General features: G+C 45.1%; 1 protein-coding gene across 1 annotated transcript in view; it reads left to right on the top strand.

Moving 5' to 3' along the window:
* Window positions 1–14,606, top strand: part of LPCAT3 (lysophosphatidylcholine acyltransferase 3) — a 78,246-nt gene that overhangs the window by 14,444 nt on the left and 49,196 nt on the right. The window contains exon 2 of the mRNA XM_068255266.1: window positions 699–806. Within this exon, the coding sequence (XP_068111367.1) occupies window positions 699–806 (108 nt within the window). The remainder of the gene's footprint in view (window positions 1–698; window positions 807–14,606) is intronic.

Below are 14,606 nucleotides of genomic sequence, written 5' to 3'. Positions count from 1 at the left end.
GAAATGACGTTCTGGGAAAGACCACTTTACTTACGGTAAAGTCTTTTCCGGTAGTCATGAGGACAGCACCCCTGCAACCCGCCCTTATTTGGGTAGGAGAGAGAAATAAGTTTGTGTAAGCATCATTAAATGTCCGTGTCATCTTTTTTATTAACTGAGGTACTGTGGCAGGTGTAGTATCTTATATGTGGCTGCCTATTGCTTATGCAAATTCTTCTTTTAACAGTTTCCTGTCCACAGTGGGGAGGGAGACCAGTCTCATCCAGGGGTGCTGTCCTCATGACTACCGGAAAAGACTTTACCGTAAGTAAAGTGGTCTTTTCCGATTAGCTTCTCTGCCGTGGCAGTCATGTGACACGGGAGAGACCAAATTAAAGTTGTGATTAGTCACAGATAAGAGGAAATTAGACCGGCTAAACTCTCTAAGTACACACAGGGTGCATTTCTCTCTGTTTTCCTTCTGTCCTGTGCAAGAGTTCAGGTTTCAAGATGGCTGGACAGAATGGTGGGTTCCGGGTAGAATTGTGCCTATTATGAAGGTTGTGTTTCAAGCAGATCTGGCCAGATAAGTGATGGTTGAACATGTCTGAGAAATAAGAGGAAGAAAGTCTTGTGTTAGAAATTGCCTTGTCCTTATGTTTTCTCTTTCTGTTGAATCAGCAGATTACAAAGACACTTTTTTTTTTCTTCTTCCTTAGGTTACCCGTTGGCCTTATTCCAGCGATACTTCCTCTTTAAGAAACAGCCGTCCCATATCCATCTGTTCAACACGGTGACTGGGCTCTGCATCGCCTACTTCAACTTTGGTTAGTTATGGGAGATCCGGGGGGGGGGGGTCGCTGCTAGCCCCTGGCTGTGTGATGCAATATTACTGATGCCAACATTGTTGCTCCCCAGGAAATGCCTGGTCCCTGTATTTAGATACTGTGTGAAACATACAGCGGTGACAGCCAGGCTTCCTATATGGGCAGGGCGGCATTCTCAGCACATGCTGACATGTTGCAGGATAGAATGGGATAGACTCATGTTACGGCTGCTATAGAAAAATCTGGAGCCAAGCATAGGCATCCATGGCCTATACAGTAGTACCTAATGCAGAAGCAGTATGTTCTGTGCAAGTGATCTGACTCCACTCACTGCAGGCTTGTTTCAGGTGTAACACTGACACTATTGAAGCCAAAACATTAGTATGACGGGCAATGTGTGTGTTTTGTTTTTACATTAAAGGGGATAAAGATAGCAGCTACGATATTCGCTCACATTTCAAGCTCCTTTACAGTGGGGATGCACAAATCTCAGTGAAGATAGCCTGTGCTTCTTAGAGGATACCAGAGGTGAGGGAAATGCGTTCAATTTAACTTACCTGGCTTGGGCTTCTTCCAGCCCCCTGCAGTCTATCACATTCCACGCTGTTGTTTCATCCACCCCAGTGTGTTGCTGCCCCCTCTGAAAGATCTGCAAGGCACGCATGCACCTCCTTGATTGCGCAATCGGCACATGCACATTGTATCAGCTGTAACAAAGAAATGTTTTTTTCTTTCAAGGTTATTATGATGTTGCTTATCTTTTAGAGCATAGAGGAAGTTCTGTTCAGATCCACTTTAAAGATAGTGATGGGATAGTGCTGTGAAGTGCAGCATTGCCCTGCATTTTTTTTATTTGCCATTTCTGTCATTTTCTATAGTGTAATGACATGCAGCCCTCTCCCTGGCACATATCAGTTCAGACCTGTGACCTCAGCTCCTCCCACATCTGGCTGGGCAGAGCCCCGTATAAGTTATGCTGTTGCCACCTTCCGCATTGACAGCCAGACTCCTCACTGTGACATTTTTCTCTGCTAGCTGTCAGCGGAACTGGCGCCTGCTACAACATATAATCACGGATTCACAAGTCTTTTTGCAATTAGGTGCTATGTTGTTAAAACTGACCTTTCCAGGTCAGTCTGGCCGGTTCTTCTAGACCTACAGATAACTCGCAGTATGTATTCTTGCAGTCATGGTAACAGTACACCGATGGACAGTTTGGGCCTAAATTTTCATCTCTCTATTTTTTTTTTATTTGAGTGGGAGGGAGGAAGTTACATTTTTTTTTTTTTTACATCCTTATTTAAAATTCCATAAGTGATCTGCAGTGAGCGTTTCAGTAATACGGAGAGCAAAAAAGCATTTTTGGACTTGATTCACAAAGCGGTGCTAACCTACTTAGCACATCTAAAGTCTTTAGACGTGCTAACCAGGGTGCCAAGTAGGTTAGCACCGAATTCCTGAATCAGATCGCGCGCTAAGTTTTGCGCGCGCAAAGCTCTATGTCCCATAGGCTTTAATGGGCACTTTGCTCGGAGCGCCCTGCGTTCTGTGCAGTGCGCGCGTAAAGTTTTACGCGTGAAAAGCTCGTTTAGATGCGCTAAGGGGGTTTTCACAGGCGTGCTAACAGTTAGCACCGCTTTGTGAATCAAGCCCTTTGTGTATTAGTAGAGCAGGGCTGGGCAAACTACGGTCCGCGGGCCATATGTGGCCTGTTAGGGCTGGTTCACACTAGCGTTTCCGTTTCTACACCCCCTTTTTTTTTTGCGCTGGCGATTTTAGAAATCGCCGTAAAAGTTTTCCTATGAGTGTTCACATGTGAGCATTTCGATTTCTTTGAAATCGCAAATGCACTACATGTACTATTTTCTGAGCGTTTTGGCTCAATGGAAGGTATAGGGAAATCGCAAAGCTCTTGAAAAAGTGCTTTGCATAGCTATTTCCCGAGCGCTTTAATGAATAACTACATTGTAAAGCAATTTTCAAAGCGCAGGGAAAAGCGCATTTTAAAAAAGTTCAATAAATAGCCCAGCGCTTGTGATAGCGCTGGCGATTTATAATGTGATCAAGGCCTTAGTGTTTTGTATCTGGCCCACCGATAGAGGGCTGGATTCCTCTAATCCCTCCCTGCAGAGTTGTGATCAGTGTGTGATGGATTTAACTCGCCCAATCGCACCTTCCACCTCCAATCTTTATGGCCACAGTGGTGCCATGTGACCGGCCATCAGTACGTGCCAGCATGTCACATGATTCCACTGTAGCCATGGAGATCGGTGCTGGAAGGTGCGACTGTGTGAGCTAAACATCATGCTCCGCTCACAACTCTGCAGGGAGGGAGGAGAGGAATGCCTCCTGCAGCAAAAAGAAAAAAAATAAAGTTTGCTTGTGCTTTTAAAAGGCATTTTACTGACCAGATTGAAAATGCAACCTAGGAGAAAACGTAGAAGAAAACGTGAATTGAATTATGGACCAGGTTTAGTTTCTGATGACTTTGGAACACACAGCAAGCAAACTTTTTACAGTGATGCACCTTGTCATATAGATGTCCCCACACGTGATAAATCGGGGCGAAAAAAGATTTTACAATGGACATACAGTGACTAATAAAGTAATACTGTAAAAATGTGCAATTTAATTCCTGAAGTTATATTCATTAAAGTTACTCTTTAGCCTCCTTAGCGGTATGGACGAGCTCAGCTCGTCCATTACCGCCGGAGGGCGCCGCTCAGGCCCTGGTGGGCCGATTTTCATAATTTTTTTTTTTTTTAAATACATGCAGCTAGCACTTTGCTAGCTGTGTGCCTACCTTGATTGCCGCCGCCGATGCGCTGCTACCCGCCGCGTTAGAGGGCCCCCCCAGACACCGTGCGCAGCCTGGCCAATCAGTGCCAGGCAGCGCTGAGGGGTGGATCGGCACTCCCGATGACGTTGTCATGATCGTTGCCATGGCGACGGGGAAGCCCTAAAGGAAATCCCATTCAGAACGGGATTCCCTTATGGGAAGACGGCTCGGCGGCGATCGGCGGGGCTGGGCGGACGCCGCAGGGAGGGGGGAATCATGTAGCTAGCACTAGGCTAGCTACACGATAGAAAAAAAAAATCAAAAAATAGTGTTGCGCATCCACCCTGGCGCATTTAATAGAACGGCAGGGTTTTAAGAGGCTACAGAGTTGTTGTTTCACTAACCCAGTCTGATTTTGTGCAGATGCTCCCAGTTACCTCTTCCTCTCAGTAACTTAGAGCTGCATTTCGTGCAGGACGTGAAGTTGTTACACAGTAGTTGCCACAGTTAAGTTCAGTAGATTCCTTGCTGTGTACATAGTTGCTTTAGTTGCTTTGGAGCAATGTGTTCTGTCCACAGACGTGAAGTAGCACTTTAGAACTTGCGTAAAGTAGCTTATGAAAATAGTGCTACTTGTTTGTTAGTCCCGCAGTGCCCTGTCGCACCAGACACTTCACCCTGCCTGTATCCGTGCTTCTCAGCAGAGCCAGAAAGCATGAGGACTGGTTATGTTCGCTGCCGCTCATCACATGTTGGGCTGCGTCTCACTCGGATATTCACGCCGCTGTGTTCCAGTGAGCTTAAATCCGTTACTTCAGAAATGCCCTGTTTGCTATTGTGTAAGCGAACACAATGAATCCAGCGCAGGAGACTTGGGCACAGCCGGCGCCACCATAGGCCGGTATAGGAATTACAGCTACAGCAGTGCACAGGGAGTAACTTCGGTGCTGTCAGACGCAGCTGAAGTTACTTTTAAAACACAATAATTTGGCTTCCAGCAATCGCTGGAAGCTGAATTATTTCATTCCCCACCATCCATGGTGTCCTGGAGTGGGAATAGTATTTAACACCGCCGGGACTTGTGCGGCAGCAGGATCGATCAGCCATATACCGGCTGTATCCTGCGCCCAGGTCTCCCGCGCCGATATCTCTCCTACGCCTGTGTAAGCCCCTCACTGTCCCAACGTACCATCAGCCTCTAGAGACATTTCAACTGGAATTCCAGGTTTGAAGTAAGAAAATAATTAAACAAGTTCAGACACACTCTCTTAAAAGCAGATCGGTAGGATTTTTTTTTCTACAGTCATCCTCTCTGAATTCCATTCTCCCTCCGAAAGCAGTTTTTCATAGCTTTAAAGGAAACACGAGGTGCAAATAAACTGATGAGATAAATTATTGTATCTATGCTCCTCCTAAAAAATTTTTTTTTTAGATAAACCACAGTTAATTTTTAAATCCTCTTTTTAAGGTTTCATTGTCTCTGCTAAATGACACATGAATTGAAGTATGAAAGAGCTCAAATCTATGAACTGACACTTTTTATCTTTCATGCTCCCAAAAGGTTTTTGTTTTTTGCCAGGAAAGTGTTATAATTCACCTTTTTTTGCTTCGACACCAGCAACTTCGTATAGTTGCACCTCACAGACTGTGAGATAACTTGACTCTCAACATAGCAAGCATTATTGGAGATAGACCATTCTCAGGCATCTTCAATATACAAGTAGTTTATTCAGGAAACCGATATACAGATACAGTTCGTCATATCTTAGCAAAGCTGATTCTTATTTAGTCATTCCGTTGCGTTGCAGCTTCTTGATTACCTTCCTAGTGACGGTAATCAGGTGATCTCCTGTCTATACTACGTTACATCTAGACTAACTATGTGCAGCATCCATTATACCAGATTACATAAAGAAAGGAAATAATTAGGTGTTCCAGTCAGCAGATAGAGAGCATGAAAGTAGGAATAAGAATGCGCTCCGCTGGCCCATCCGGCCCTTTAATACTGACTAGGAAAGAGTTTAATGTGACCTCATCTGAGCCCTCCCCCAGACCCGACTATTGGCTTAGACCCCTCGTAGTGTCATAATACCCACCTAATATTAATATTTAATGATGCCTTTCACTTACATACAGGAATGTGATGTTTTGTAAATATGGCCTATGTTGATTGATCTTGTAGTCCATTTGTCTGGGGCAGTGTAGGCCCGCGGCCTTCCTTCAGGAACATGTTCTCAGTATCTGCTTGTATCATCTGCTTCAAGCAGACACTGAGATGCTTCTGCCTGCATCTTTGAAAACTCTAAAGGTATATTCTGCGAACAAGCCTTTTACCTAAAACTCAGGCCAAATAACTGAGGCCTACTTCAATTATAACAGAAAGTGTTTTATGGCTGTAATTCCTTATCGGTAAGGAATACACCATAGTTCGACCCAGTCCTGACCCAGACAGACTGTCACTTGCAAACCTGATTTTTTTTTTTTTTTTTTTTTTTTTTTAACTCTTTCAGGCAGAGAGAGGACAAAAAAACAACAGTGTAGTTACTAGTATGCTTGGCACTGTACATACTCAGGTCACTCTACGTATCCTTTAACCCCCTTTTGATATCCCCACGGTGGCATTGCGTGGGTACTTTAGGCATGTCATCACAGAAGGGGCTCTTCATGTTTGTTTCTGTTTTTCTTCCCTGTAGAAGGAGTAGGGGTTACAGCCCACCCCACTGCTGTATATCAATGGGAGGAAGGTGGGTCTGCAGAATCCCGCAAGTCCTTTTGAGGCGGATGCTGGGCTGTGGGTCAGGAGGGGGTACATCTGACCTGCAGTTGACCCTACCCCTCCAGGTTATGTCTGTTGTGCGTTTGTAGCCATGGAAGGAGTTCTAGCAGCCTAGAACCTGACTAGATTGGGGGAGGAGCTTGGCAGTCTTCTTTAAAGTGGTTGGAAGGTGGTGTGGCCCTTTTTTAAGGGAGAAAAAGGGATTGCATGTGTCATGAAATATGACATGAGAATTGTCTATAAACAGTTAAAGGACTTACGAGGCCAATTTTAAAAGTTAGATACCTGCATCAGTTTGTAAGGCCGTCCCCGCCCTCCGTGCCATTCCGCCGGGTCCCCTCTGCTCAATAGCCCCTCGAAGGCCCCCGACCGCACGGGTCAGGCTCTCCAGCCTGCACAAAGATGGCCACCGGAGCTGGCTGCGGCTGCTCTAGGGCCAACCCCCCGGTTCACGTAGCAGGCTGTTTCCTGTAGCGTGGATCGGGGGGTTGGCCTTACAGCTGCGCAACGGACTGCGCAGCCGCGGCCAGCTCCGGCGGCCATCTTTGTGCAGGCTGGAGAGCCCGGGCCGTTCGGGGGGGCTATTGAGCAGCGGGGACCCGGCGGAACGGCGCGGACGGCGTCCTCCGTACCTTACAAACTGATGCAGGTATCTAACTTTTTTTGTATTTTTTTTTATTTTTTTTTTCCCTAAAATTGGCCTCGTAAATCCTTTAAGGAAATGATTTTGAAAACTAAGAAACCCCTGATAATCCTCCATAAGGAAATGAACCAGTCCAAAACCTGTCTTTTCTGTCAGATTTTAACTGCTTACTTTTTCACTGGCAGATTTTAACTGCACTCTTTAAACTAAAAAAAAAAAAAAAAAAAAAAAAAAAAAAAGAGGAGCTGTCGGCTATACTATCTCAGAAAAAAACCCACATATATAAGTAAATAAATACTTGCTCTACTTACATAACACAGGTATTGCACTGTCCAAGAGAAAATCCTTCTTAGCATTTCCCATTTTAAGTGTGGCTATTTTGAAGCCAATCCTGATGTCATTTCCTGCCTTACTCTCCTTTTTGTGTACCGATTTTTGTGTGTACCAAATAAGTCAGGGAAACTGGGGAATCATCATCTATCAACAAGAAAAGTAATAGTGATTTTAACTTTTGGATTGCCTGATTAGCATCCTTATGACTTGTTTAGTAGATAAAAATAAAGAATGGATCTTTGATTTTATGCCCGACACAGTTACAGAAAAATCTGATCTATATGGGCAAAAATGTGACTGTCCCATAATGCAGTGTGTGTTTGATTGAAAGCCTTACTCGATGGTAAGGGGGGATTTGATCATGTCACACTATGCCCAACTCCAGAAACATAAAAGGGGTGTTTTTGTGACTTGAGAAACATAACAGCCCTGCAAAGCACAGCAGTCTCCAAGCTGATAAATACTTGGCTGGCAAGCAGTTCCAGCAGTACACTCTGCATGTACTTTAAAAATGGCCATACATCTAGCTATGATGGGCAGATTTGACCAAGAGACAAATTTCCCTCTAATTGAATCTGATTAGAGAGAGAATTGACAGCTGCTCATACACTGCAGGCTGATTCCTGATCAATTTCATGCTGAAATCGACCCAGAATTGGCCTTTTGACGCCTGCTCCATGCTGTCCCCCCAGTGTTCAATGTGCCCAGTTTACTATACCTTAGCTGTCCATATCTGCCGCTGGCTCCAGACTCCGTCCTCATCCCAATATCCCTAACCGTTACCTCCGCGCATCCGGCGGGCCAACATTTTGCAGCATGTCCATTCGACATGCACATTTTGAAATTGGTGACCTCATCGATCGGACATGCTCTTGGCATTACCCATTTGCATCCCTTTCAATAATCATAGCAATCATGTGAAAGTCCAGGTTAGCACCCCGATTCATCAATGCAATATTTCTGGTTATTGCTTCATCGGCACATACAGTGACCATTGTTTCGGGGCCATGGAGGGTCCTCTGTTTCAGAAAGTGCAGACAAACTGTTTTTTTTTTTTTTTCTCTCAGTACATGAATGAGAGAGATGAAGCAATAACCAGAAATATTGCACTGATGAATCGGTGTGCTAACCTGGACTTTCACATGATTGCTTGAACAATTGGTGACTTGGCTTGGCACCTCAGATTATAGCACCCTACCTTTGGGTAAGTCGTGCCACCTCAGCAACTACTTTGGTCTACATTCGATAATTATAGAATGAGATGGTCAATCGGCCACCAAGTCAATAGATATATGGGCACCTTGACAAACGACCTCAGTCTTGGAAGTGATGTTTTGAAATACACATGACCTTATGCCAGGTAGAGGTATAATAATGAGTGTAGTGCTGCTAATAGAAGTTGTTGGCAGAGCCGGTTAGTTTAGTGATTTCGTTTTCTGTGGTGAAGGGTGTGTTAGTCCGGGACTTGCCGCCTGGCATGTGATGAGATTACCAGAGGTGCTGATTGCCTTAAGGGCACAGAGTTTATGACAGGAGTTGTGAGTGGCACAGCTTCCGCCTGTCCCGACAGATGACACAATCTGGCTGCTTTCCCGCTCTAAACACCTGAAACCTGATGTGTCTCTCGTGGCTGAATCTGATCTGCGCTTCTACACACAGCACGGTGATCCTGCCATCCATGCGAAGCAAAGGCTGCCTCAGGTGTGGAGTACATCTGTCCTTTCAGCCAATTAGATTCCAGTGTGTGCACTACGGTCCATTCCTTAAAAGCCAGTTAACGTTCGGTCGGTCTTTTTACTTTTGCAGATGCTGAAGCACTTCTCCTTCTTAGGGAGGAACTGTAGTGAAAATACCATAATGAATATTCATTATTAATTTATAAATGATTTAGTCAGTGTTTGCCCATTGTAAATTCTTTCCACGCCCTGATATACGTACTGATGTTTATCACGAGTTGCGACATCTTTAGGCTAGGTTTCCACTTGTGCGTTTTGTGTCAGCTTTTTCTCTCCGAAAATTTGCATTGATTTGGCAATGGTAGTTAGTGAATGGGGCTGTTTCCATTACATGTGAATTTTCGTAAGCATTCGTACGCGTGAAAAGATTGGAGGTCCTGCATCATTTTTTCAGACATTGTGTACGATTCGCGTACAGTGCATAGGCAACGCAAATTTTTGCGTTATTTACAGGAAAATTCGCATTAAATAAATGGTTACAGGAAGTTTTCAGCAGTCGCGACTAAAGCTATGTACACACATACGTCAATGATCGTTCGTTGTGAACGACGAACAAACTTTTAATTGACGAAAGAGCGACCTAAGTAAAGTTAGCTTTTAAAGGTGTGTAACGATCTGATCGTTAGAACGAACGCTACATCACGTAAAGCAACTATTGCGCTTGCGCATAAAAATGAAAAGTTCCATGGAGAAATGGCAAAATGCGCATGTCAAGCCTAGTACGAACGATCATTTCCAACGATGTACTACTTTTGCAAACGATCGTCGTTGGAAAAAATCCGCCAAGCTAGATCGTTAGTTTTTAACGATCTAGCTCGTCCGTCATTAGACTTAATGGTCGTTGGCTGCTTTTTTTTTTTTTAAACGATCGTCGTTTGAAATGATCGGGGAACGATTGTTTCAAACTACTATAGGCGCATGTGTGTACGCACCTTTAGCTGTTACTAGGCAGATTGTTATATTTGACTAATGAGAATTTGAAAATTTGCATAAAAATGCGTGCAAATTTTCACCAATCGGAAAAATCCTTTTGGGATGCGAAAATTTCACACTACAGTGGAAACGTAGCCTTACTCTTGTCAGGTGATTTCTGTGGAATGTTTTACTGAGGGATCCGAAGCTGTTCAACTGAAGTGGGAAGAATATGGAGGCTGCCATATTTATTTGCTTTTAAACAGTTGGAATTGCCTGGTTGTTCATATCAGATGTTTGGCTGAAAGGACAACTCAAGTGAGAGGCATATTTAGGCTGCCATATTTTATTTCCTTTTAAACAATACCAGTTGCCTGGCAGCCCTGCTGATCTATTTGGCTGCAGTAGTGTCTGAATTACAACAGAAACCAGCATGCAGCTAATCCTTGTCAGATCTCACAATGTCAGAAACATCTGATCTGCTGCATGCTTGTTCAGGGTCTATGGCTAATAGTATTAGAGGCAGAGAATCAGCAGGCCAGCCAGGCAACTGGTATTGCTTAAAAGGAAATACATATGGCAGCCTCCATATCCCTCTCACTACAGTTGCCCTTTAAGTCTGTCTGGATTTACCACATGCTTGTTTCAGGTGTGTGATTCAGACACTACTGATGCATGAGAGATCCGAAGGACTGCCAGGCAACTGGTATTGTTTAAAAAGAAATAAATATGGCAGCCTCCATATCCCTCTCACTTCAGTTGTCCTTTAACACAAACCTGAACTGAAAATTTGAAGTAAAAAATGACCTCATAACAGCTTCCTGGTCAACACATAGTTAAACTGTAATATCACCCACTTGAGCCATAGAGAAACATGGATATTACCTTGCCCATCATTTGTCCTTTCAGTTATAACTGACGGCAACTGATATATTTCAGTTCTGACAAAATCCTTGTCAGAACTGGAAGGAATTGTTGTAAGAAGAAAATGGTGAGCTTCTGAGAGGAACTGACAGCGAGGTAAATATGTAATATTCATTTGCAAGTACATCATGTATTTTTTTTTAATAATTTTTATTCAGTTCAGGTTTCATTTAAAGTGGATCCGAGATAAAAAAAAAAAAAACTATAACAAGTAACTTGTCTATATATCTTATCTAAAGTTTAGATAGTTTACACAGCATATCTAGCTGCAAACAACTTCAAAAGTTTATGATTATTTATTCCTGTGATACGACAGCAGCCATGTTCTGTTTGTTACATTGTCACAGGCTGAGGGCTGGAGATGCTATAAGCCTGCCAGCGTGTAAATTCACTCCCCTCTCCTTCCCTCTGCCTATGAGATCATCGGCTAGTAACCTCCTCCTGCCCAGACTGAGCTCCCATAAGCCCTTGCTACAGTGCCAAGGCACAAAAGGAGCTGTGGGCGAGGCTTTTTTAGTTTATAAGGAATTCGAGTATTAAAACAAAAGCATTTGGCTTGAGGAATGCCCTATAAACTACATAAAAGGAACACAATTATGCAATGAGTAAAAGTTTTATCTTGGATCCACTTTAAAGTGTACCAGAGCTGAAAAATTAAAAATTTTATACATACCTGGGCCTTCCTCCAGCCCCATCCACTCCAATCGCTCCCACGCCACCATCTTCCGTCGGTCCCCGCACTTCCGTCATTCGGAGGGTGCATTTCTCGTGTGTAGACTGGAGCCGACTGATGGTTGTGACGGGACCCGGTTCCCGAAGCTGCGGGCAGCGGAGGACGGCGGCGTGGGAGCGGTCAGAGCAGATGGAGGCTGGCAGAAGCCCCAGGTATGTATAAAATCTTTTACATTTTTTTTTTTTAGCTCTGAGTCCTTTTAAGCTGGTGATCTGCTGAATGTATACAAAACCCCTTTCTGGACTGGGGTTTCACATGCATCCCTTTGTTTCATGGCAATAATGTGTCTGTACCTGTCCCTTATGGTATGTTGGCTCTCCAATTTCACCTGACATTTGACCTACATCCTCGAGGCTTCAGGAATGAAGGTCACTGAGATCTGCTGTAAGGTGCTGCTCTGCCCCCTCCCTGCATGTTGCCTGCTCATTCCGTGGATAGGAAGGGTGGAGCAGGGCTGGGAGGCCGCTGGCTTATGTTAAAAACAAGTTTATTGTGAACCGGCGTCTCTGGTTACTGTTTAACTCTTTGATGGCTGGGAAGTGATGGATTCCTACAGTGAGAGCTGGAGCACAGCTATAGCACAATCCATATTACAGCACAGTCTGGTTATCCGGAACTCAACTAACCAGTCGTCCCAACCAACCAGCACAAATCGCTGTCAGTACTCAGTGGTGAAGGCCAACTTCTTAGGCTGTTTGTGGCTCTGCAGTGCTTAACCACTTAACGGCGGCTAACGCCGATAGGCGTCGGCAGGTCATTAGTGGTTTAGCATGGAAACGACCGCTCCCTGCCAGTTCACGGAGGGTGTCTCCGTGAACATCCTGCGAGCCTCCGATCGCGGCCCGCAGGCTAATTGTAAACGTGCGGGGAAGAAATCCCCGCTGTTTACATCATATGGCGCCGCCGTAAAGGAGATCGGCGATCCCCGGCCTCTGATTGGCCAGGGATCGCCGGCATATGATAGGCTGAAGCCTGTCAGTTCCGGCGCAGGACGGAAAGGAGGGGAGGGAGGTAAAGCTAGGGAGGGCGGAAAACGCTGCGGAGGGGGGGGGGGGGTTGAGGAGCCCCCCCCCCCGCTACCCACAAACAGCCGGCGGCGATCATACCCCCCAGCAGGACCTCCCCCTAGTGGGGGAAAAAGGGGGGGGTGAGGGGAGTCTGATCGCCCTGTGTGCCTGCTGATCTGTGCTGTGGGCTGGAGAGCCTGCGCTGCTCAGATCAGCAAGAATTCCCCTGGTCCTTAAGTGGTTAAAAGGAACCTGAAGTGAGAAGTATATGGAGGCTGCCATATTTATTTCCTGTTAAACAATACCAGTTGCCTGGCAGCCCTGTGAATAACAGCAGAAACCAGCATGCAGCTAATCCTTGTCAGATCTCACAATGTCAGAAACCGATGATCTGCTGCATGCTTGTTCAGGGTCTATGGCTAAAAGTATTAGAGACAGATGATCAGCAGGATAGCCAGGGAACTGGTATTGCTTAAATGGAAATAAATATGGCATCCTATATATCCCTCTCACTCACCTTTAAAGACTGGGTTCCACGGCTTCCCCAAGGTTTATATAAAGAGCGCTGCTAACCTCTATGCCACCACAGTGTTCTCCCCAGGCTCTTTTAGCTGGGTGCTGCGCCCGGCTAGTTTTGGTGAGCACCCGGCTATCATCAGCTCACCTCCTCCTCTGCTGTAAGCAGAGTTGTGCAGAGAAGCACCAGCCCTGCATTCTCTCATCTCCCCCCAACCGGCTGGAAAAAAAATCTTGGGAGAACACTGCACCATGCTGCCTAAGTTTACAAACAAGTACAGTATGCCTTTATAGTATACCGCAAGGGACCTGCCCAAGTAGTTAACTATATTCGTTGATTATATCAGGATTGGTCATGCATTGAATATTCATATAGGTGCATAGTTGGAATCTGGTAACTGAGTTTATTATAGTCCACACCAAGGGTAGCCCAGCTGCTCGTACTGCTTAATATTCATGCACCAGGGAGTCAACCAGTCCACACCCGGATCCACCAAGGGTATAGGGATACACTGCAAAGGATGAGAATGACCGGGTCTCCACTTGGATTTCAGCAAATCCAGTCTTTCTTGTCCTTGACTGAGTTTACCATAGACAGAGGTTTATCATATCAGTGTTTATTCAAACAAGATTCTAGTGTACTGTGTAGACTTGCTGCTCCACTACAGAATACCGGCTAGCGATAAGTCATTTCTTAGTGTAAACCATAAATGGACAAACTAATGTGTACTTCAGGAGCTGGCTGGGAATTATTTTAGGTGTCAGCTCCATGGATCACCAACAGCTTTAGGTCTGGAACCCGCTACGGGCACTTTGCGGCAATTGCTAAATTGCTGAAGAGCTGCAATTTCCCAGAGAAAACTGGCTACTGGAGCCATTGGGATTGCCCACAAAATGCAGCAAACAGCAGAAGATCGCAACGCTGCTAGTGGGACCACCCCCATAAGGTTCCACTGGCGGAGAGCTTTGCTGATCGCGGGGGATTGGCTAGTGCTGCCAAAGCGCTCCTGGTGGGTCCCAGCCCTGAGTTTGTACGTTTTTGAACCCTGGGATTTGTCTAGCGCTGCTGTAAACCATGGCGATGACATGCCATCTAACATTAGTAACACTAGTATATTCTATTACTGATCAAAGTCTCATTTTCATTGCACATAAACATAAAGTACTGTATGGTTTGGCTCCTACTAGAAAAGGTGAAACTGCAGTGCGTCCTCTGAACAGCAGAACGGATAATTGGCTGTAACTACCACTCTATCTTCCAACTTATGCCTTCAGGTGTGAGATGGTGGTCAGTAGCAACTAAAACTTCCAGGCACAGGAACAGCTTCTTCCCTCATGCTTAAAGTGAACTTGAGGTGAGAGTTTTATGGAGGCTGCCATATTTATTTCCTTTTAAGCAATACCAGTTGCCTGGCGGTCTTGCTTTTAGCCATAGACCCTG

The sequence above is a fragment of the Hyperolius riggenbachi genome, chromosome 10, assembly GCF_040937935.1.
Source record: "Hyperolius riggenbachi isolate aHypRig1 chromosome 10, aHypRig1.pri, whole genome shotgun sequence".
NCBI classification, from domain to species: domain Eukaryota; kingdom Metazoa; phylum Chordata; class Amphibia; order Anura; family Hyperoliidae; genus Hyperolius; species Hyperolius riggenbachi.
This window is presented reverse-complemented; position numbering and strand designations above follow the sequence as displayed.